General features: G+C 41.4%; 1 protein-coding gene across 1 annotated transcript in view; it reads right to left on the reverse strand.

Annotated features, from left to right (window-relative positions):
- SLCO5A1 (solute carrier organic anion transporter family member 5A1) overlaps window positions 1-25,113 on the reverse strand; it is a 271,273-nt gene that overhangs the window by 32,523 nt on the left and 213,637 nt on the right. The window contains exons 4-6 of the mRNA XM_014939600.1: window positions 16,975-17,107; window positions 11,575-11,801; window positions 3,596-3,760 (exon numbers count right to left, since the gene is read on the reverse strand). Of these exons, the coding sequence (XP_014795086.1) occupies window positions 3,596-3,760; window positions 11,575-11,801; window positions 16,975-17,107 (525 nt within the window). The remainder of the gene's footprint in view (window positions 1-3,595; window positions 3,761-11,574; window positions 11,802-16,974; window positions 17,108-25,113) is intronic.

The raw sequence follows: 25,113 nt of genomic DNA on the forward strand, positions 1-25,113 counted from the left end.
CATTGGAATGGGCTGCCCAGGGAGGTGGTTGAGGCACCATCCCTGGAGGTGTTCAAAAGACGGGTTGATGTAGTGCTGGGAGGTATGGTTTAGTGATGATGCTCCTTGTTTGTTGTGTGGGTGTCTATTTTTGTCAGTTAGGTTGACGGTTGGACAAGATGATCTTTAAGGTCCCTTCCAACCTAGAAGATTCTGTGATTCTGTGATTTCAGTGTTTCTGGTGAAGGCAGCAGAGAGAAGAGCTCATTCCCTCTGACGTGTCAGGAAGCCTGACAGGTTTCTTATGCCCTGAGTACAAACTCCTCATCCTCCTGCCCCTCTCTTTCCGCAGGAGACGTGAGATCAGAAGTGATGCTCTGTCAGAGAAACGCAGCCACCACAGGGCACTCCCAGATGAGCTTCCAGGGCAAAGCGATGCTTGTACATCTCATCAGGACACGCACTCTGCTTTTTCAAAGGCATTTAGAGGAATCAAGCTTAAGATCTGATACTAAGCTGTTGCGTGGCTCTCTCCTTCATTTTATGACAGTTTGGCTTACGGGAATTGTGCCTGTGCCAAACACACCCCTGGCGAGAGCCCTCCCAGGCAATATCAGCTTTCCGTCAGCAATTTTCAGGCTTTGTCCTTTTTGCTGTTGTCAGGATTCTGCAGCACTCGAGGCTTTCCACCGCAGCAAAAAGATGATCTTAACAGCTACTAATGGTCCGGGGAACAGAAAACTGCAATATCTGCTAAGCCGGCTACACCTCCAAAGGGAATATCGTGGAGATCTTCAAACCAATTCTGTCTGAGACACATGTTACATCTTGTCTAGAACTAAAGGTAGATGGAATGCGTTCATAACCATTTTAGCAGAAGGTAACAGAGCACTACTTCATAACAGATAGTGGGCAGTTCTTCCAGCTACAAATTATTTGAATTGTAACTCTCTTTTTCATAAGTAAATCCACCAGCAAAGGACCTGAAATTTTAACCTGGATTTGTCTAAGATCTACCTGTAACCAAAAGTCAAAGGTTTTTTGCTTTTTTGGGGGTTTTTTGGACTTGAAAAAGCCTGATTGGCTGATTGTCACCTGCTCTATACACAGAACACAAAACTCCAAACCAGACAAGGCTGCAGCGCAAGAGGCACAAGTGCAAGACGTGAAGTTTGGCACATGGCATTTTTACTGAAGATTAATGCCAGGTTTGTTTAAAAACAGAAGCAAATTGAGACTTAATTAAAGAATTCCTGCTTATGAATTGAGATGGAAAATGACCAATAAAAAATCTACATCAGTAACATGAAGAGATTCAGCAAGCACATGTACTCAGCTGGTGATGTACATGTGGATTATAGATGTTGTAATATAAATAACATGTAACTCCTCCCTTTGCTAACCAGAAGCCTGTAAACTGGACATGCCTTTTATTAGATGAGCCTGTAGCAGTCTAATACAGAATCTCTGAGTTTCCTTTTCCTATTAATCCTACAAAAAGAATTAATACAATTAATAACAACTGCTGACTTTAATGCTAAGTAGAGGATTTGGGGTTGCAGTGCTCACTTGTCTGTGTTGCACATCCAGCTATTTCTTCTTCTTTTGCTGCTTCATTATAATAGTATTTATCAAGCAATTTATAGCAGGGTTAATAGATTATAATAGTCTTTATCAAGCAATTTATAGCAGGGTTAATAGCTTCACACCTTGGATAGGGTCATGTCATTTTTTCCTGTTTTAACATACTGGCTGTTGAATGTCTTGTCTGGCAAGAATGTTTCTGATTTGTCCCGAGAACCAAGCGAGTTATGGAGAAGCATATCCCATCAAGATTCATTACAGCAAAACTCCTATGCATGTGTATCTACCCAAAGCTTCAGATGGAATCATGGCCCCATCAATCAGAGTTTCCTCCTCACATACAGAACACAGGGATTTCATGCCCTGAAGAAAATCGGATAAGATTTTCTTCAGCAAGCTCTCAAACAGAAGTCACCACATGGTGCTTCTCTGATATTTCCCCCCTGCATCCTAGAAAGACTCCTCTCTTCTCTTCCAGCCACTGCAGATGACAAATTATTCCCATGTGAGGTGTCTGTGTCTTTCTCTCTCCTTCTTCTACAACTTTTTGTCTTTTCCTTGGCTGATGCCCCCGGGCAGCTGCACCCCATACTTCAGCCCTGTTCTCACAACTCACTCTCCACTCCATCACTCCTTCTCAGTTGCAATATCTAGAAGCATAAAAGAGCAAAGAACTAACTGGCCTAGCAATTACCAGCTATTTCATATGGGAAGCACTATGAAGAAGTCAAAGATGCTTATGAAGACAAGTGGCTTTGATGCAACTAGGAGAAAAGAAGGATTATCTGCATGACGTGGGCCCCAATTCCGCACCACGTTCTGTCCCCTTTCCCTGGGCAAGTTCCCATCCCTCCCGTAGAGCAGTATGAAACTCAAAATTTTGTGGTTTGTAGCTCTGTTAGAAGTTGGACTTGGCTGCACATTGTTGCAGCAGCAGGGGAAGCAGGGTCACAAAGATTCTCAGAGGACTGAGCCTCTCCTATGAGGCTGAGAGAGTTGGGGTTGTTCAGCCTGGAGAAGAGAAGGTTCCAGGAAGACCTCAGAGCCCCTTCCAGTCCCTAAAGGGGCTCCAGGGGAGACGGGGAGGGACTCTGGATCAGGGAGGGGAGCCATAGGACGAGGGGGAACAGTTTTAAACTGAAAGAGGGGAGATTGAGATGAGATCTCAGGAAGAAATTCTTTGCTGTGAGAGGGGTGAGACACCGGAACAGGTTGCCCAGAGAAGCTGTGGCTGCCCCATCCCTGGAGGGGTTCAAGGCCAGGCTGGATGGGGCTTGGAGCAACCTGGTCTGGTGGGAGGTGTCCCTGCCCAGGGCAGGGGGATTGGAACTGGATGATCTTGAAGGTCCCTTCCAACCTGAACCATTCTATGATTCTATGAAGTGCCTCATCTGCAAAAGAGGGGCCTCAGCCCTGCAATGGCAGGTGGGAGAGGATTCAGGGAGCTCTACTGACTAGACTAGATCATTGTGCACTCAATGCTACTAAGTAAATAAGGAGAAAACCACCAGCCTGGAAAGAAGAGATAACTGAAGGATGGGACAGATAAACAACTCATCACTGTGGAAATAAGAAAGATTAGAATATTTTAAAGATAAAGACAAAGTAAAATTCATGCAAAATAAGAGCAGCCTTAAAAGATCTCTTAAGGTCCACAGCAATGGCTGTGGGTCTTCTAGCTTGTTGTTGCATTTTTCCTCTGTGAAGACCATTAACATGTCTGTCTAGGCTTATAATGGCTGTGGGTCTTCTAGCTTGTTGTTCTTGCATTTTTCCTCCATGAAGACCATTAACATGTCTGTCTAGGCTTATGTAAAAAAACCCAGCCCTTTAACAATATAAATGCATTCACGTTTTACCAAACACATATAGCAAACATCAAAGAACAGCCTGAATATCTAAGCAAACACACAAAGCTGGATCCAACCACCTGTTCTGACAAACACATTTTTGGTTCATTCCAACATCTATTCATTTCATTAGTCAAAGAACACCAACTCTTTCAACGTTACGCTCCGTGGCAGTGCCTTACCAGTGTAGATGCTGGCATTGGAAGCTGGGATGCCAAACTGTGACTCGATGAACTTGGGAATGAAGGTAATAAAAGCTGTGACAATGGCACTCTCAGCTGTGTATGACAAACTCACAAAAAGGAATGTCATGTTGCTTAAGATCCTGACAGCTGCTCTTGGAAGCTCTATAAAATGACAAAAATGACAAACGGATGTTATAAATAATGAGCAAGAAAGAAAAGCAAACTGAAACAAATCGATTTTCTTTGCGATGGGCTGGCAATAATGGCTCGCTAGGGTCTGGCTACATTTGGTAAGAGCAAAAGGAGAGGGCACACAATCTCAGGTCTGTTTTAAGAAAACTGTCTGAAGAAACAGGGTATTTGTAGTAATACTATCAAGGAGAGAAAACCTGAAATAAAAGGTAGTGATTTTGGAATTATTCTGGTGTCTGATTTTGAAATTTGCACTCCACAGGAGGAAAACAGATCAAATACTCCTCCTGTAACTCTCTGCTTCAAGGACCACGCTTGGAAAGCTGGAATAATAGCGTTATTCCCTTGAAAAGGAAAGTAAAAGATTTTTAATTGAACGTTTTTCTACATGATTTAAAAGTATTTACAATAGGTGTAGACAGCATACTGACAAAACGATGTCAATGGTATCAGTGAATCTCAACATACCTTACATACAGATTACATTCTCAGAAGGGATAAAAACAATTAAAAATGAGAGCATGTCATTAACTTAAATTGAAAAAGTATTCATAGATGTTGCATTTATCCTCAAACCAAATATCAAAACCCCATGACATTCAGCATTGTAGTTAACAGAAACATTTAAATACTTTTAATTCAGTCCTGTAGCGATGCCAAATTATCATCACAAGATAATGATAACTCTATTCAAGACTTAATTTTTTTCAGATTAAATGGTGTGATTTTAAACTTTTTTTTTTTTCCTTGGCACTTCTACTGAGATCAGATTTTCTGTTCAACTATTATATCTAACCTACTATGGCTTGGGTTTTTTCATTTGCTTTTCACTTCACACAGAAACCGAAAGCTGCTTGAATCAAAGCCCATTGAATTCAATGACAAGAGCGCCCATTAGAAATACAACATGTTGAGTAAGAACTCCTGAGTGAGAATTTTATTGATATTAAAAGTTGTCGTGTCAAAAATCTGTCTCACTTGCTCCATCGACTCCAGTAGGTTATCTGTATAAAAGCAAACAGGATTTAGACTCTTGTCATGTCAAAACTTGTCAGGCTGCTAATTAGCACCTAAGTTGTCTGCCTGCACCCAGTCTTAGCTTATGCCAGTCGTCAAAATTTATACTGAATTCATTAAGAGTAGAGGGTTTATAATTTTAATATAGCCAAATGCTCTCTTGCTGCCTCCATGAAGAAACATGTTAAATGTTAAATACAGAACTTGGTGGAAATAAGTAATGAATAAATCATATTAAGAAGCACTCATATATTTGAATCTTAATGTTTTTTACAACCTACAGCTTTTAAAAAAAAAGAAATGTGGCACTGTTCCCAATAAAGAACAGAAAGAAACAAGATAACAGGAGTATGAGACTATATAATACCAACATGAATATATGGAAACTGCAATGCAGCTGTACCCCTTCAGAAACCACATTACAGGAGCAGGTACAAAGATAAAACAGTATCGGGATTTATTGGCACATTATGCCACATGTTCAAAATAGAGCTGATCAAAATTCACCTCATTGTTCAAACAGAAATGAGAGAGAGAGAAAAAAAATGAGAGACCTCCAATACCATCAGATGTCAGCCCTCAGAGTTCACCAGCTTTGGTTTTGTGTCTGTTTTTTGGTTGGGTTGGATTAGCTGATGGGGGCTTAGATGCAAAAAGAAACCAAGATGCTCTAACACACCTTTTGCAAAGCCTTTCATGGGTCTAGATAACACCATTTAAGAAAATGGCTACCATAGGGCCACAGAGGGGCAGCTGTACCAGGATTTCCCTCAGGACAAAGTGTGGGATTGAGTGCTTCTCCCCCTGCAACAGGAACAAGCGGTGATGACTTTCCAGCTGCCCCCGTGAGAAAGGAGTCAGGTCTTTAAGGTCCCTTCCAACCCAAACCATTCTATGAGTCTATGATTCTATTTGGTGGCAGCTGCTCCCCTGGGCTGAAAAAGTGTGAAAGAAAATAGTAAGAGAGTAACTTTCAGAAGACTGGACATCATGGAGTAAAATATCATTTTATTAGGATGGTGAACTAAGTGCTTTTCATAGAAATGAACTGGAAGTCCTTGGCCAAGGGCTGAGTCCAAGATCTTTGCTAAATCAATTATTTTAAAGGGCCTGGTCCAGCTATAATAATATATGGTAAAGTTTAGGTCTTCCTGGTAAAAATGAGCTTCAGGAAAATGTCTGGTTTAGAATTTTGGATCTAAAGATACCGAAGAACTAATAAGGTAAAGAACTGCAGAGCTAATTAGTGTTTTGCTCTGGTGTTCAGATGTAGAGCTGTGCTTTCTGTTGACTCCTACTTGCATCTAATCTCAGCACTCAGTCTAAAGGTCACTATTAATTTCAAAACTAATTAGTATTTTCAAATTGGATTTCTACTGATAAATAGATAAAACTCAGTGTCTTGGAACAAGCACAAGTTGTCTTTCACCCGTGTGATGGATTCTTCAGGGAAAAGCTCTCCTGATTACTGTAATTTTTGGCAAGAAATAAAAGCTGATTCCTGCATACTGCACTAACACACACCACCTGGAGCAGCTGAGGGTGGAAGCTCTTTGTGACTTATAAATCAGAACTGTCTGGCACACAAGGGAAAGTTGCTATAAAGTAAAGAAATAAAAATACATATTCAAAATTTGGTTTTCCCTGATTTCCCCTTATGATCATCATCAAATCCTGTGTGACAGAATCTGTATTACACTTCTAAATTAAAAAAACTACAATAAAAAGGCACTATAAGTATCTCGTATCTTTCAACCATACTAATTCTGGTAAAAAGCAAGAACGCTCAAAACTTTAAGGATCCTTTGTACTACATAATCAATCATGCATTTAAAACATTTCAGTGTCACATTATTTTTGTGTAATAGCCATAGGCCTAGGATTTGATTTCAAGGCCATTATTGAACCTGTCAGGTTCTCATTTTTAACAGCTCTTCAAAAACCATCTTTTGGCTGACTGGTTTGCTAGTCTACTGACAATTTTCTTCCTTTCATGGTCTTTGACAATATTTTTTCTCTAGTCAGTATTAATTTTCTTTCACTCATCTGCTGGACCACTGCTTGACCCATGGTAAGGGAAAAGCATAAGAAAAATATGGAAACAATACAAATATTCACAAATAGAGCTCTGAACAAAAGTCTTAAAGCACTGTAAATGGAATTTCAATAAAATCACATCCTTTTTTTTATAATTTAATATATTTTCTTTTATCCCTGTTCCTGTGCATGTAACCCAAGGTGGTGCAATGAATACAAAGAGGGGAATAAACCATCCCAGTCTACAGCACTGTCCTTGCAGTCCATCAGCGAAACCCCCTGTAAGGGTGATGCAGGTATTAGGTACAGCACTGTGCCCATCAGCAAAACCCCCTGTAAGGGTGATGCAGGTATTAGCCAAAAGACCTCCTTTCTGCTGGTTCTCCACGTCTGGTCAGTACTACCTATGTCTGCAGCTTTGAAGGAGGCTGTCTCCACATCAAGATCCCAGGGGCAGCTTCTGCTCTTGAGCAGCACAAAGACAGAGCTGAGATTTGAGACAGAATTCCAGTGGTGCCCAGTGACAGGACAAGAGGAAATGGGCACAAACTTGAATATAAGAAGTTCCACCTAAACACGAGGAGGAACTTCTTTCCTGTGAGGGTGGCAGAGCCCTGGAAGAGGCTGCTCAGGGAGGTGGTGGAGTCTCCTTCTCTGGAGGCATTCAAACCCACCTGGACACGTTCCTGTGGGACCTGCTCTGGGTGACCCTCCTCTGGCAGGGGGTTGGACTGGGTGATCTCCAGAGGTCCCTTCCAATTCTCAGTCACACATGACTACTTCAAATATATTCTGCACAGAGCTAATCACTAAATTCTAAAATAATATTTTGTCGTGCATTTCACTTCATTATCTACTCACATACCATTTAAACAATGTAATTAAGTTTGATTCCTGAAGCATTTTCAGGACATGCCTTAACTACCTGGGTGGTGGCCAGACCATTGAACAGCCCTTGATATCCCACCAAGAGCAGGGAGGTTGGGAGTGAGTTTGATCTGATCATTACTTCCCTTAACTTGATTTAGAGCAGGTCCTCGTGGCTCCAGCTAACACTGCTCATCGCTGCACGGGGCCGTGCCAACCCCTTCTATTTTGAGCTCCTCAAGATGGCCTAAGAAAGGGCGAGGGGGGGAGGCGACTCGCTCAAGGTCAGTGGCCCAGCAGGATCTCCAGCCCACGCTCTGCTGAACTCCCTGACATTTACAGCCCTCACAGATCACTGTCTCCTCCTCCTCCTCCTCTTCTGATGCCTGCCAACTCATCTCCAGGTACTGCCAAAACTCCAGTCCAGCTCCTGTGATGGGGAAGCACTTCCATGGACTTACCCTGCAGCCACGAGCCCCTCAGGAGTTCCTTCTACCTTTGCTGGTGCCCTGACAAGCGTTATTATTCTGTCCCCATCCCCAGCAGGGACTGACTGGGAAGGGCATAGGACAGCTGGTAGATGGGAAAAGGCAGACAGGAATATTTCACGTTTAAGGAAAGGGCTGTACACAGGGACAAAACTCAAAATGTTAAAAAGAAAACCAAAGACTACAAAATACAAATAATTAACACCCTTCAGATTAGATCAGCACATTTTAGGTAATATATTCATCAGTTTTCTTTACACCGCTCCTTTATCTAATTGCACAGTAAGTTTCATTATAGTGGTAAGTAAAGGGACTGCAGATACAATTTCCATGGCACAAAACCCTAAAGATATCCATGTAATAAATGAAAACAGTGGTTTTGTCTGCTCAGCTTCCTGATTTATCTGCATGTATGGGATTGAACCGCCGCTTCTTCGTTATAAATCTCCTCTAGCTCATGTTATCTACACTACCTCTATTTCTCCCAACAAACCGCATCCAATTGTCTTCCTCCTGTGACCTATTTAATGTTTTATTTAATACTTTTGATACCTGCATAAGAAGTAATCTCCCTCTCACTTTCTTTAGTTGCAACGCAGACAGGAAAAGACTGAATTTCAAGCCCCTGCATCTCGAAACATGAAGAAATGCAAGGATATGTATCTGTATTTTTATCTGATCCCAGCTCTGCCATGGGCCAAAATAAAGCTCAGGTCACTGAAGTTGGAGGTTTGCAACTGGAGCCAGTTTTGGTTTATTTCTTCAGCTTATATTGGCAGCCACTGCAGGAATAAAGACCCCGTTCTGCTCCCATCATACCTTTCCAATTCCTTTTCACTCACCTAGAGAACTAACTTCTGTTAAATTATGACAAGATACAGCAGGACAAGAATAACTTTTCCAGGCTTCCCAGGTTAGACACCACCATATCAGAAGATCGAAACAAACAGCTTCTTCCATGGGACTTTCCTTACCCAAGCTGTAGGGATTTTACAGATTTAATGGCACTGACCCCTGTCATGGCAGACTACAACATCACTGATATTTATTAGTACAGAACAGAAGACATGACCTACTAAATCATCAAGACTCCCAGCTACTGCCTAAGTGGAGTTTCTGCCCATCGTGCTATAAAAAGACGAAGCTCTGAAATTCAAGGGGAAGTATAAAATGTACATTGCATCTCAGAAGAAGCAACGCTAAATGACTTAGACGCATGCGATCCTTTTTTCCTTCCCATTATAAACGAAATTACCTCAACTGAGAAGCTTCAGGCATGATCTCATTCCATAAAGCTCACTTAAACTTGAAAAATAATTAAATGATAGTGCATTCCTGCTGCAGGCCCTCTTTGCTCGGGTAAATGACACCTAATGGGAAAGCTATTATCAGCTTATAGCAAAATACTTTTTTTCCCTGCGTTATCTCAGCTTCCTTGGTATTTCTCTGACAGGTGGAATACAATGCTGCCTTTCACTGCTCCACATGGTGAAGTTTCTCTTCTAGAGGAAATGAAAAGTTTTGATTATGAGACGCTCTAATTTGATGGCTCCATTAATATATTTATATAGGGTTTTGTAGTAGGTATGGCACACATTTAGGCAGATATATATAAAAAAATACATGGTAAAATAAGATATATAGTAGTTTTCATTTCTGTGGTAGAAAACATTCTCCTAAAAGTATACTTGTGTATCTGCCATGCCTCTAGTGCCACAACATGACCTGGAAGGTGAAAGTATGTACAGAAACAGAGAACCATCATTAGCAAACTCATCCAGCCATGGAGTTTGTCTGAACATCCGTATCTTTTCCAGGCACACCTACGGGATGAAGCAGCCCCTCTGCTGTGGTGTTTCCTGGAAGGATTAGGAAGGAGCCCAGCAAGACTGAATTTCCCTTTCTCACTTCCCTAAGTCAGTAAGAAAACCCCCAAAGGAGCAGCCCTGAGCTACTTCTTGCCAAAAAAACCTACAACTAACTTTATGCATTATGTAGGGGGACTCACAAATACAGGGAATAGACAGTCTTCAAAGAAGGAAGTAGGCAGCATTCTTTTTCTTGCTTTTCCACCACTTTCTGAGCTACTTTGCAAAGGGAGAACATGATTCTGAAAGATCTGATATTGCAAGTTTACCTCACTTGCTCTGTGCTAATAAAAATCACCACAAGCAAATCCTGGTCTTCTGTTTTTTTTCACTTAAAGAATAACTTTAGGTAGCCTGAGAGTACAGATGTAAATGCAATGTGAAACAAATCAATATGCATGTGGGCACACACTACTGAGAATTACACTGGTTTTAGTCTAAAATCAGCACACTGCTTTTGCTAAGCCTTGCTTACTCAATATAAAGAGTGATAGTGATCATAAATGTGTCATTAAAAAAACTACTGATAATTATAAGCTGGGCTGATAGCCAATGTAGCATGTTCATGTCAACAAACAAACAAAATTTTAAGTTCAAATTACATCTAATAGTACCAATGACATTTCATGGTTTCTCCTACTCCCGTTGCATTCATCAGGCAACCACAAAACAGCACAACCAGCATTTGTATCATGGAATCCAAGAAGGACACAACAGCATCAGCGACACAACAGCATCAGCAACACAACAGCATTAAGGCACATTCATTCTTGTCCTATACTATTCAATATTTTGATGCTGTCAAGCCTTTACTGTCAACTCCAGATGTATACGTTTCATTCACATAAATTAATTTTTAACAACACTGCCCTTCTTCCCACGCCATTTTATCAGTGATTACCACCTACTGTTAGGTTTCACATTAATGGTTTGCTTCTTAAATAAAATAAAAACCTCTATTACTTATCAATCTTTTGATCTCTTCTTGTTTCAAAATTAGCACAGGTTTCCTTCTTCCTTCCTTTCCTTCTAAAAACAAATAGCTTGCAGCAAAAAACAGCTAGCATATGAAACTAACAATTTTTCTCAATTAACTTAGCCAAACACGTGAATGTAATTGAACCCACATACTAGGATTGTGTTTACTTGTTTCACATATATTTTAGAAGAGCACTTTATTCTATGAAGGACAACTGGAAGAAAGTATGACAGTTACAAACTGTAAGGTGCACAAATATGCCCGATATTAGAGGTCTTATAACTACAGGAAATAAGCTACTTGTTTGTTACAGGCACACATTAAACACTTCAAAAACACTTCAACAGTTTAAGTCAATGGGTCTTACACTCGTCACTGTATTTTGCAATTTTAGAGTATGACCATCTATTAAAATCTCAATACCAAAACTAGTGTTAAATACTGAATGTCAAAACTCTGCCTTCAATTAAATTCATACAATCCTGTGCACAAAATTTACGGCATTTAAAAATTAAAAACAAACTTCACCTTTAACATTCTTTCCAAATCCCATGGAGGCAGGAACCGCACTGTCTGCTTGTATTTTGCTATTTGTTTTCTCTTTCATGACTTCGTCATCACTTGAAACATCATCAGAGTTCATCTTCTTTTTCTTTTTCTTTTTTTTATGTCGAGGAGGGAGCTTTTTCGGAAAGGTAAACATGGGAAATATCACAAGGAGCATTGCAATGGCACAAAGGAGAAATCCACTCCACCTAATGCCAGGAGACAGGAACAGAAATAAAAGCAAAAGCATTACATGAAATAAAAAAAAACCCAAAGTGATTATTACAGGCTGTACTGGCTGAAAATACCTATTTGCAAAATATAGAACGTTGACATTAAGAGTAAGGGACTGAAGTGGGGGAGAGCTCTCCCCGCACTGAAACCCTCAATTAGAAGACATTTCTCTTGGCTTGTCTATTGACAAAGCTATTTATCCCAAAGCCACTAAATATTATGAAATAGTGTCAGCTTTGAGTTCCTGTACATTTTTGCTTTTGGTAATTATTCACTACCGAGTGTTGATACTTGCACAAGAAGCAAAACCACGTGGCCTCATATTTGTAATGCAAAGATATTGCAAACTGCATTTTTAAATGAAGGTAAATTCATGTGTGTGTGTATTGGTGTGTGGGGTAAATGGTTATACAAACACAAACACCCAATGAACAGCCAAGTGTACCATCATTTTTGTTAGAAAGGTTGTACAGGAAGCTTTTGGGAGGCAAATCTGAGAGACTGAAACTTTTGACCGGTTTTGATATTACGTAAACAGAAAATCCTCTATTCATTCATTTCCTGAAAGTTTTGACCGGTTTTGATATTATGTAAACAGAAAATCCTCTATTCATTCATTTCAGCTGATAACAGACATGGATTAGAAAGCAGACTTTTAGGAGGATTAGTCAGCACTATCAGACAGGGAATAAATGGGTAGACTGTATAAAAATGTAGTAACATCCTTTCCAGGAGCTCAAAGGCAGAAGCTGCAAAGGCACCGATCAAAGAAACGATCAGTGACAATAATACACAGGAATCCGAAACCACCCGCTCAGCAGGAAACAGCAAAGGAGCCGGGGGCCTGTGATGTAGCACGAGATGAAATTCAAATCCAAAGGGACCATTACAGTAGCACACCGAGTGCTGGAGATGTCACAAAGGCAGGACTGGATGCAATTATCTGCACCGTCTACACTTCCCATCTTCCTGGAGAAATATCAAAGAATTGGAAAACAGGCAAAAGACAATATGAAAAATAATAAGGACACCTACAACGGGAAATGAGAGGTCAGAACAGGATCTGTATTAATTAAAATGCCCTTGATTTTCTGTCTGTCAAAGGAAAATATGGGGGAGAATACCTCAAAGGCACCTACACAAGCCCTAGGACCTCAAATAAAAGCAATTAAAGCTAAGGAAGGACCAGACGGTGCTGGAGGAATTCCTTTAAACTTCTTACGTGGAATGCTGATGAAAGACTACAGGGGAAGATCCAAGTATTAAAGAGATTCAGAAACAGGCAAACACTCAGAAAAGTGTCAGCGAAAGAAAACTTGATTCAAAGCACCTGACAGAGCGCCAAGGGCTACTCCTCAGCTAATGAGATCCCCGTGTAGCAGATTAACAGTTCTCAAAGGCAACAACGTGATGGATGATTTCTAACAGACATCCCCACAGTCACCACATTTGAATAAAAAGCAGCTTTAAACGTTCGATGGGCTGGCACAGACAGCTGGCCTGTAATTTAGCCCCCAGCACCTGCAGAAAGCCCAGGTGTGCAAATCCCAGGAGCACAAACCCAACTTCTGGGAAACTCGAGGAAGAATCAGGTCAGAAATAATTCTGAGAAATAACCACTTACTTTGTTTGTCAGGTTTCACAAGAGATAAACCGAGTTACCTGTCCTGCATGTATGCAATATACCTCCTAGAAAGGAACAGCTTAAGTTAAAAAACAGGCTTTACTGTCATTTTTATTGCCATATATCATAGTTGTGGTACTTACTACTTTATCTGTAATCATTACCTCCTTTAATAACCAAATTTTTCCACTGGGTCCCTGCGATAAGTTATGTCAGAAACTTACAGCTAGAATAAAGGAAAGACATTAAGACACTTCAAAGGAGACAAGACTCAGAAATCTCAAATACGACTTCCCACTAACTTATCTCAACTGCACCCTACTTTTAAAAAGTGTGTCAGCTGAAGTAAGCGCTAGACTACTCTTATATTTCAAATTGGTAGATTACATAAATAAAAATAAACTTGGCTACGCAGCACTTCCCTCCAAGGAGAAAATGTCACAGTCCCAGAAAATAGATTTCAGTGGAATGAAAGTCTACACTTCAGAGCTCTCGGTGATCAGGCAGCCAGCGAGCAGCAAGGGACAAAGGACCAGTCCTCACACCATCAGTCTTCCCTTTAATGGGCAGACAAAGCTTCAGAACAAGAAATGAGGATGAGGTGGAGCCTCATGATGACCACCACCAAACTTTTATGAGAGGCCACCAGAGATTGTGAAACAAATTACCAGAGATGATCATAGAATCACAGAACAGTTCAGGTTGGAAGGGACATTAAAGACCACTGAGTTCCAACCCCCTGCCCTGGACACCTCCCACCAGACCAGGTTGCTCCAAGCCCCATCCAGCCTGGCCTTGAACCCCTCCAGGGATGGGGAAGCCACAGCTTCTCGGGTCAACTTCTTCCAGGGTCCCACCACCCTCACAGCAAAGAATTTCTTCCTAAAATCTAATCTAAATCTTCCCTCTTTCAATTTAAAGCCATTACCCCTCATCCTATCGCTACAGATCTGATGGCAGAGGATAGTTTTTTAGAAACTAACGAGAGAAAAAAACTGAAAGAGCCAAAAATGAGCAGGGGATAGTTTTTTAGAAATTAAAGAGAGAAAAAAACTGAAAGAGCCAAAAATGATAAAGTAATACAAGGACCTGGAACACCCTTCAGGGAAATCCAGTCTCCATATGATGGAAAGAGGAAACTGAATGACTTTTACTTCTTTATGTTGGTTAGAATACAATTTGCCTGCTGAGATCCTATTTACAGCCAATTTCCTGCCCTTGCTTCCGTCATATTTGTATCACTTCTGCTGACACCCAAAATAACAGCAAGATATTTTGTTCAGGTGTCATTAAATATTGGAGATATATAAAATGCATTTAACAATTTGACATAAAATCTTCCAAATGCCCAAACTAGGCTCTTTTCCCGATTTTACTTGCAAGCTCCAGTACAGCAGATATTCTCAAAGCCTGCCCACAGACATGGTTGTAAGAGGTGAACTTCTCACAACTCCTTACCATGGAGCTCTGTGGTTACAGTACTCCTGTAGGACACTGGGGATCCATCCCTGCCACTCACTCTTCTGAGGGAGGGCAGTTAAACCTGTAATTCATGAGAGCAAGGATAGGTGGTTTTTTGGCTATACTTTTTTGCCTGTCCATGCTGCTTTGGTTACTTTACCTTCACTCAAGCTGTTGAGTTAAAACTCACACAGATCTGCCCACCCTATAAAGCACCTACATCAGTGGCTGCATTCTAGATGGAGCGAAAAGTAAAGCTTACCCCACATTCATACAGCCCCACTGATTTCAATTATTAAATATATTTATGGGCCAGCTCACTTTATGATTTCATCTGAGAAGTACAGAGCAGATGCTGGCTACCAGTTCTGACATGTCCTTAAAAAACACGTGAAACAGAAGAGTTTTACGAAGAATGTATAATATTTTGCTTTTACTCAAGAATAGTCAAAGCACTTTTTTTAACACAGTGGCACATCCACATGACAAATCTTTTCTGTGAACAAATGTGTACATAGATGAGAGCCCGGAGTCGTTAACCCCAAGGTCACAGGTTAACTGAGCACTCAGGTTTGCCTTTCTCTCGCTGAAAATTCAACCAGAAAGTGCTGTGCAGCAACGCTCTTGGACTAAGCAAGACAAACAAAGCAGTGATAAATCTTCAAAGGCTTAAGAAGACTCCAAAGAGAGAATTTTTCACATCAGGCTGTCAGGAGAGGTGACTGCAGGATAAATAGAAAGGGATACGATCCGACTGCGATGGCGCAGCCACAAACACAAATCCAACGCATGAGAACTGCACCCTACACACAGAAAGTGCAGGTCTCCTCCTGGGATAATGAACTTAAGTCTTTTCTGGGCTTTGCACAAAAATTTCAAGGCAGATTTATGAATTATCAGAGAAAAAGCAGTTAGAGCCTCCTCAAGACCTGCTTCCTCAAAAAGACGTTTCCAAGGAGGCCACGTACCAAAGGCTGCCCAAAGACATCAGCTAACAATTATGGCTGTTACATCTCCAGGCTGCTGAAAGCCTGCTATTTACTAGCAATAAATATGATGGTTTACATCATCTGTTGCCTAAACATGAGCCATCACCTTGAGAAACAAGAGTGGCAAGGTCATGTTCTGACCCCCTCCTACCTCCTTCTCCTAGCCCAGGATAAACACAGTCTACCATTTCTCATCCAGGCAGCAGAGCCCAGCGTTTCATGCTGCCTGCTCTGGAAAACCAAAAAAGGGAATTAATCCACCTTCCAGCAGGAAGGGTTCAGCACTGGGCACCAGTGATCCTCGATGACCTCCTGCAACACAGGCATTCTGTCCTGTGTAGTAATTGAAACCTCCTCTTCCTCAGCCTCCTCAAAGAAGCCCTCCTCAAGAGATACCATTTCCCAAACTGTCTCAATTCACAGAATCACATGGGGTTGGAAGGGACCTCTGGAGATCATCTAGTCCAACTCCCTGCCAGAGTAGGTCAACCCAGAGCAGGTTGCACAGGAACATGTCCAGGTGGGTTTGAATGTCTCCAGAGAAGGAGACTCCACCACCCTCCTTGGGCATCCTCTTCCAGGGCTCCGCCCCCTCACAGGAAAGAAATTCCTCCTCATGTTTAGGTGGAACTTCTTATATTCAACTTTGTGCCCATTTCCTCTTGTCCTGTCACCGGGCACCACTGAAAAAAGACTGTCCCCATCCAGTTTCTCATTCCCTCAATTCACAGAATCACATGGGGTTGGAAGGGACCTCTGGAGATCATCTAGTCCAACCCCCTGCCAGAGCAGGTCCATCCAGAGCAGGTTGCACAGGAACATGTCCAGGTGGGTTTGAATGTCTCCAGAGAAGGAGACTCCACCACCCTCCTTGGGCAGCCTCTTCCAGGGCTCTGCCACCTTCATGGGAAAGAAATTCCTCCTCATGTTTAGGTGGAACTTCTTATATTCAACTTTGTGCTCGTTTCCTCTTGTCCTTTCCCTGGGCACCACTGAAAAAAGACTGTCCCCATCCAGTTCCCCATTCCCCACCCACAGTTTAGAGAGCGGTTTTGAAAAATGCTCGATCCTTACCAGTTTCCAATGAATCGGGGGTCACTCTGGTCAATATAAACGGTTGTCCTAGGATCAACATAGAAACCAATAAGAAGTCCTCCTAGCAAGTATCCAGCTGCAGGACCGAGCGCTCCCATCACGTACATGATGGCTGAGGAAATAAAAGGTCAGAGTCGTACATCAATAAAATGAATGTTTCATTAGTTATTTACCCATAGAACCCCAAAGTAAAAGATGCTTCTTAAAGCAGGGAGCTTTGACCCTAAAACCTTCAGAGCCCTTTTTTGCAACCTCCCAAGCAACTTCTGCATAAGTAACATTGATAAGAAATGTTTTCTCTACATTTTCTGTCAAATTATGGATGGAAGTATCTACTACTTTGGTATTCCGGATGGACAGCGTAGTTGATTTTGATATTTTTCATATTTGGTAACATTTCCTTTAATGAAAACAAAACTTAGTATATAAATAGAAAAAATATAACTAATAGTAAGCAAAAAGAAAAGCAAAGGATATGGACAATTTTATCTCAATGTACAAAAAGGGCAAGGGAAGACCCAGGGAACTACAGACCTGTTGTCTAACCTCAGTTCCTGGAAAAACTATGGAGAAGGTTATACTGGGTATATATATTTTTTTATATATATATACTGGGTAATATTATCCTTCTTGTGTTCAGCCTTGGTGTGGCCTTTGGTATTCCGGATGGACAGCGTAGTTGATTTTGATATTTTTCATATTTGGTAACATTTCCTTTAATGAAAACAAAACTTAGTATATAAATAGAAAAAATATAACTAATAGTAAGCAAAAAGAAAAGCAAAGGATATGGACAATTTTATCTCAATGTACAAAAAGGGCAAGGGAAGACCCAGGGAACTACAGACCTGTTGTCTAACCTCAGTTCCTGGAAAAACTATGGAGAAGGTTATACTGGGTATATATATTTTTTTATATATATATACTGGGTAATATTATCCTTCTTGTGTTCAGCCTTGGTGTGGCCTCATCTAGAGTACTGTGTGCTCTTCTGGGCCCCACAATTTAAGAAGGATGCGAAGGTCCTTGAATGCATCCAAAGGAGGGCTACAAAGCTGGTGAAAGGGGTGGAAGGAAGGTCCTGTGAGGAGTGGCTGAGGACTTTGGGCTTGTCTAGTTTGGAGAAAAGGAGGCTGAGGGGTGACCTCATAGTTGTCTACAGCTTCCTGAATAGGGGAAGTGGAGAGGGAGGTGCTGAGCTCTTCTCCCCCATTCCCTAGGATGTGTGGGAATGGTTCAAAGCTGCAGCAGGGGAGGTTCAGACTGGACATTAGGAAGTGTTTATTTACTGATAGGGTGGTCAAACACTTGAACAGGTTCACCATAGAGGAGGTGGATGCCCCAGACTCATCAGTGTTTAAGAGGCATTTGGACAATACCCTTAACAAGGTGCTTTAACTTGTGGTCAGCCCTGAATTGGTCAGGCAGTTGGACGAGATGATCGTTGTAGGTCCCTTCCAACTGAAATAGTCTAGTCTATTCTATTCTCCTACTCCATCTCTTTCCTTCCTTAATGCATCCTGCAGTACTCATCCCTTTTAAGATGCTTCTGCCCTGCTTCCCATACTGCCTAGCTGTAAGCACAAGAGGGGTAGTAAGGGATGGTCTCTGCTGTCCACTCACATGTCTGGCACCACCAAACCCAAGCTCTAGCACCACACCACCACTTGGCTCAGCTGCTGCTGATCCACCATGTAGCACATGAAAAAACAACTAATTATCTAATTCTCTGAGAACATCATCTTCACCACAAGATCTCTATCTCCACATGGTTTGTGTGGACCAGCCACTCTCCATGACATTATCCATGGCTCCATCCTGTTTGGTCCCATCCTAAATCAGAGATGCTGTGTCCTGGACTGCAGGGTCTGGGGAACCAACTGAGCTGTTAGAGGTTGGGTTTCTGCATTATCAGTTATAGTAAGTTATATCTCACAGAGAAAACAAGGGAAAAGAAATCACTAAATCTGCCTGGTTAAACCAAAATAACTTGTACATTTTCCTCTTATGTTTTGAAATAAGAGAAAGAAGAAAAGAACATTCTCATGAGTAAAGTGGGGCTGCTATCTGAGAGCTAGAATGCAGGGGGGGGCGGAAAATCACAGAAGCTACTACAAAATGTAAACTGCTTACAGTAAATAGTGTTTCCAGACTACAAATTGATTAAACAGATTTATCACTTCTAAGTTACTCTTTCTTAAACACATTTTCAGGTTTTATGAAACTGCAATTTCAAATAATTAGATTTGCTGAAGTCCTTTTTGCATAATGGTTTCCAGAACCGTGTTCACTATTTAAATTTATTCCAGCCATGTTCCCTTCTGGATTGGTTGTAAACAATTCTCTGTATGCCTAAAACGCTCCATCAGACATTGTAACACTGCTCCTTAGCAGTAAGTGGTTAGATAAACCCCACATTAACTGTTATTTGCAAAATCCACATGATAAGGGGGGGGGAACCCAACCTCCATCCGCTATAATAAATTTTGTTCTGCAAATGTTTGCTTGGAAAATTAATTCAAACAACTACAGCAAACTCAGGTCCCTAAAAAGTTTACAGAGGAAACACAAAGGAAGTAGAAGAGTGACCTAATCCATTCATTTCAGTATTCAGAAAAAACATACTTCTGCTGCATTTATTCAGCTTCAGTCCCACCACTGAAACGGGCAAAATGCAGCAACTGCTCAGGCTTAGAAGCGCTCCCAAACAGCACATTTTGTACACCTGGTAACTTCAGAGGGTTTTCTTCCTAAGCAGAAATACTGCACAGCAAAGATGAAAATAACACTGTACACTCTCATCCAGTAGAGATGGGAACGCTGTCCACCATTTCAAAAGTGTTTTCAAATCACTACAGGCTGTTCGGGCTTCAAAATTCTTTTTAGTATAACTTACAGGCAACACACAACTTTCTGGATCTTTTGGAAAACAGAGTCCCCACGTGCCTGGTCCCAGGCAGAAGGAAACCTGTGAGCAGATGAGTTCCACAATGGTCATTTTGAATCTCTTTCTAGTTTAGTTTCCCTCCCATATCATCTAGTGATCTTGGTGGCCCGTTTCGGAATCAGGAACCTTTTTTCCTGGACATTGGAGTGCATAGCTGTGAGGGTTGTGAGCAGAATTTCAAGGATTCAGGACCCTGGAGCAGCCTGCCAGGATGACACTTGGAGTTGGTTATCCCTTCACTTCCACAAGGTTTGGAGGTTTGGGAAGAGGCTGCCCAGAGAGGCGGTGGAGTCTCCGTCTCTGGAGACATTCAAACCCACCTGGACACGTTCCTGTGGGACCTGCTCTGGGTGACCCTGCTCTGGCAGAGGGTTGGACTAGATGATCTCCAGAGGCCTCTTCCAACCCCATAGCATTCTGTGATTCTGTGATATTGTTAACCCTCTGACTGCATCTTTTTATATTAGTAATGTTAGTACCAAAGAAAGTCGCAAGCACCATATTGTGCCTAGATGAACAGAAAGTACACAACATTAGGGGGGTGACAACAGGCTGCCTGGCTTCTGGGTTCTAAAAAAGCCATTTGGGTTTAAAAACTAAAAAAACAAAGGCATCCATTGCCCAGTGCCTCTCATCTCTGTGTGCACACACATGTCACCACACAGAGTTTATCACTGGATGAGGAGGAACATTTCTGAAAGACCCCATTGTTCAAAACTTGGCAGCCCGTCACCGTAGTACAACTGCTCATTTCATACATGTGTAAGGCAAGCAGAATTTGAACTTTATTCTATTTTCAGTGCCAGTTTAGAATTTGCAAAATCCTGCAAAAACTACAGAGTACATTCTGGAGGTTCATACATATCTATATTTGGATAGATAGATATGCGTGGGTTTTCCTCTCAGAATAGTATGGCAATTTTGCTAGATTCTGCAGGATATTTCTACATGACATAGAGCTATAATCCTTTTATATCTGTAGACTTCAAATTTTTACTCCAAAAACTTAAATGTCATTAGCATGAGGGTATCGATTGGGAAACTGGGATACAAAAGATAAAATTAGTCCCTCGTAATCATGCGGTAGAGTAGAAAGTCCAGGAGCATAATTTCCTTCACCAAAGCAATAACTCGGTATCCTACCCACTGAACACCACTCACCCTGAAAGAAGTCACAGAATCACAGAATCGTAGTGGTTGGAAGGGACCTCAGAGATCATCGAGTCCAACCAACAAAAAAAAAAAACAACAACAACAACAACAACAAAAAAACCACACAAAAAACACAAACCACCACCCACCACCTAAACACACAACAACAACCACCAAACCAAAAACCATCACCCACCCACACAGCACCCCACCACAAACCAGCAATCTTGGGCACTAGAGCATGCCCTGAAGAACCATGTCTACACGTTTCTTAAATACCTCCAGGGATGGTGACTCCGTATAATTTCCTTCACCAAAGCAATAACTCAGTACCCTACTCACTGAACAACACTCATCCTGAAAGAACAGCACAAAGGAGAATAAAAACAACTAAAAAACCAGTAATGAATTTGCAAGAAAAGCCTCATGTTACTTGTTACTTAGAGTAGAATTGAATTGTCTGGGTTGGAAGGGACCTTTCAGATCATCAAGTCCAACCATCAACGTATCTGGGATTTTGCAGGCAAAAGGAGCATCACCATCCTATGGAACCACAGCATCCTGCACAAAGGAGAATAAAAACAACAAAAAAACCAGTAAGGAATTTGCAAGAAAAGCCTCATGTTACTTAGAGTAGAATTGAATTGTCTGGGTTGGAAGGGACCTTTCAGATCATCAAGTCCAACCATCAACGTATCTGGGATTTTGCAGGCAAAAGGAGCATCACCATCCTATGGAACCACAGCATCCTCACTAGTCCTACTGCAGCACATTTCCCTGGAAAGCTGAGCTGTGCTGTCACTGGAGACTAAACAGCAGGATATTTCTTTGTGGCACAGAGCAGGTTTTCATCTTCTCACAGAACAAAGCTGTCGGGCAGAGGTTTCCAGTGGGCAACATGTCTAAGCTCTCCCCTGTTCCCCTCATGTCCCAGCACTGCAAGGAACAAGCATAAAGCAGCTTTCAAAGGAACATTGGTCCCATTCATAAAGGCGTATTTACCTCATCCTGTCTAATTCACCCACACAGAAGTTACCCAAAAAACCCGTAAGGTTTAACCACTCTTTTGAGCCTGAGGACACAAAACTGAGAGGAGCTGTGAGCAGAAGCCAGGCATCCTTCTCCAAAGCTTTTAAGTCAGGAAATCAGTTCACTTCCTCCTTTTCTTCATGAACACACAGACAAGCCTATCTATATATGCTTTAGGATTTTTTTCTTTAATGTGGTTATTTGCTTAGGAAAAAACAATGCTTTGAGCATTATTGCAGTTCAGATAACAATGTACAGATCAAACCTTTAAATCATTTCCTTTCAAAATCTATTAGCATTACCAGGACTTTAGAAGTCTCTCAGCTCCAGTGCTCCACTCAAAACAATAAATAGAGCAACAAAACTACCACAGTAGCCTCCCTTGATCTTTGTATAGAATATATTTGCCACTATTTTCACAAGCAGATTCCACAGATGTGGGAGAAAAATTTTTAGAGAAGCATAACTAAAGCATAATTTTACATGCTTACCCTGCAAACTAAAACGAGTTGTCCAACTTACCACTCCGTTAAAAAATGCTGAAAGTTAAGTTAAATACAAATGTGTCCAGTGACTTGCCAATGCCAGATGTAAGTATTACATCTTTTTACTTTTCTCTTACAGATTCATTACTAAGATATCATTCGTATCGAAACAGATATCATTCCCTGGCTTAAACAGCTAAGCTGCTTTGTGCTTTCTATTCTCCATTTGTGGTCATATTTTAAAACATTACAATCATTTTTACAGGATCCAATTCTAACATCTCAAAAAAAAAAAAACAAACAGGAAAATAAGGCCAAACAAAGCAAGCTAAAATAGGCTGCCTACCCCAAAGAGTACCTCTCGTATACCCTCTCACTACCATGGTGCTCCCAGTCACTCACTGTGCTGTGGAGCCACAGTGACTAGAAAGAAATTCATCTTAAATCAAAATTTCACAGGACCCAGCACTTGTCTTTGGGTGACACTATCAACAGGTGTGCGCATCCAATCCAAAATCTGAAAAACATCGAACGTGTTTTCATGTTGAAAACAAAGAAGAAAGGCTTGCACTTGTACCATGTTATTTCAGCCTTGGAGAGACTTGGCTTAAGAAAAGATTGCCCCAAGAAAAACTACTCCAGTGCTTAAAATAAAGTCTTTATTTCTTTATTCCTACAACCTGAGAACTGTGGAAGTAGAAAACCAAGGGGCAATTAGAAACTGTCCCGTTCTTTAGAGCCACCTGTTTCATTTGGAAACACAAATATTACTTCTTTCTTCTTTTTTTTCCTGAAAATCTGTCTTTTCTCTCTCTATATTCACCTATAAATAAACATTTGCTGATAGTATTACCAAGCACGACTTGTGGTTAGTAAGTAAATATGCAAAAGACACATCTGCTGGAAGAATTCAGTGAAAACAGCTGCAATTTCCGAGCGCGGTTTCCTTATCAGTGTGGTTAACTGAATTTAGACACCATGCATGAGGAAATTCTTACATCGGGTAATTAAGCAAATCAGGCTTTATCAGCTTTATTGGTTCTTAAACCAATTTGAAGGCAAGAACCTTCCGGCGATGGTATTCCAAAGGCACATACAGCCATCCCGAACTTCAAGCATATGGAAAGTCCCCACTGATGCGAATGGTTTGCGTGACCAAAGCTAAAAGCTTGTCTACACTTGTATGATCAGAACCTGAACTGAAAACAAAGATGCTCTGACAGTCTTTCCATGGACTAAGAGGCATTGAAAAAATGCCTGAAGAAATATTTTTTTAAAAACAGAAGTGTCTATAACTACTTAAATGCAGGAATATGAGAGCAATGAAAACTGTCTCTCTTTTAAACCCCCGAGGTGTTTTTCCACACGTAGGGAAATTCTGTTTGGAAATGTGCTGTTCCTGAAATGTAGCTCTCAGACAGATGCACACGCTACTTGTGCTGAACACAGTGAGAATGTCCAAAGACGCACTGAAATGCAAAACTTTGCTCTTGGCTGTGATTTTCTGGAAATCAGTTCTCAAAAAAAGCTCCACTTTACCTTCAAGTTTTTCAAGTCTCTGTCAGCACTTGGCATTATAAATAACTTAGTGTATCTCAAAAAGGTCACTAGCCGTGAGCTCCCAAGCCCTGACTTTTCAGAAGAGCATGTTACTTAAAGATGGTTTCTTTTGTGGATACCTTTAACTAATGGAACTAGGTAGACATTGACTCTTCTTGTAAATACCTACTGAGTGACTCATAGAACAGCTTGGGTTAGAAGGGACCTTCAAGATCATCCAGTGCCAACCCCCTGCCCTGGGCAGGGACACCTCCCACCAGACCAGGTTGCTCCAAGCCCCATCCAGCCTGGCCTTGAACCCCTCCAGGGATGGGGCAGCCACAGCTTCTCTGGGCAACCTCTTTCAGGGTCTCACCACCCTCACAGCAAAGAATTTCTTCCCCAGATCTCATCTCAATCTCCCCTCTTTCAGTTTAAAACCCTTCCCCCTTGTCCTATGGCTCCCCTCCCTGATCAAGAGTCCCTCCCCATCTCTCCTGGAGCCCCTTGAGGGACTGGAAGGGGCTCTAAGGTCTCCCTGGAGCCTTCTCTTCTCCAGGCTGAACACCCCCAACTCTCTCAGCCTGTCCCTTCCTCGGTCCCTTCTGAATTCTTAAGGTGCCATCATCCCAAAGTTACCTTCAATGAAACGTAATAAATGTAACGTTCATGTCCATATAGTAAACAATCTACTGTATATAAACACTAACCCAAATCCGAAGCAAACTACTACTCTAAATAATTTTAAAAGCCTTTAACATCCCAAATCCAAGGAATAACTAGTTTGATTATTTCATTGTCTTTTTTTCCATTCCATTTTGCTTTCAAACCGTGAAAGGTAAATCCACAGTAGTGAATTCATCACTCGCACTAGTAGGATCCTACAAGTTAGTGGGGCCACTCTCACGAGCTCAGCACTCCTGCACTATTACTCCCTGATGTTCCTACTAAGAGGACACCGAAGCT

The sequence above is a fragment of the Calidris pugnax genome, unplaced genomic scaffold, assembly GCF_001431845.1.
Source record: "Calidris pugnax isolate Ruff unplaced genomic scaffold, ASM143184v1 scaffold5, whole genome shotgun sequence".
NCBI lineage: Eukaryota > Metazoa > Chordata > Aves > Charadriiformes > Scolopacidae > Calidris > Calidris pugnax.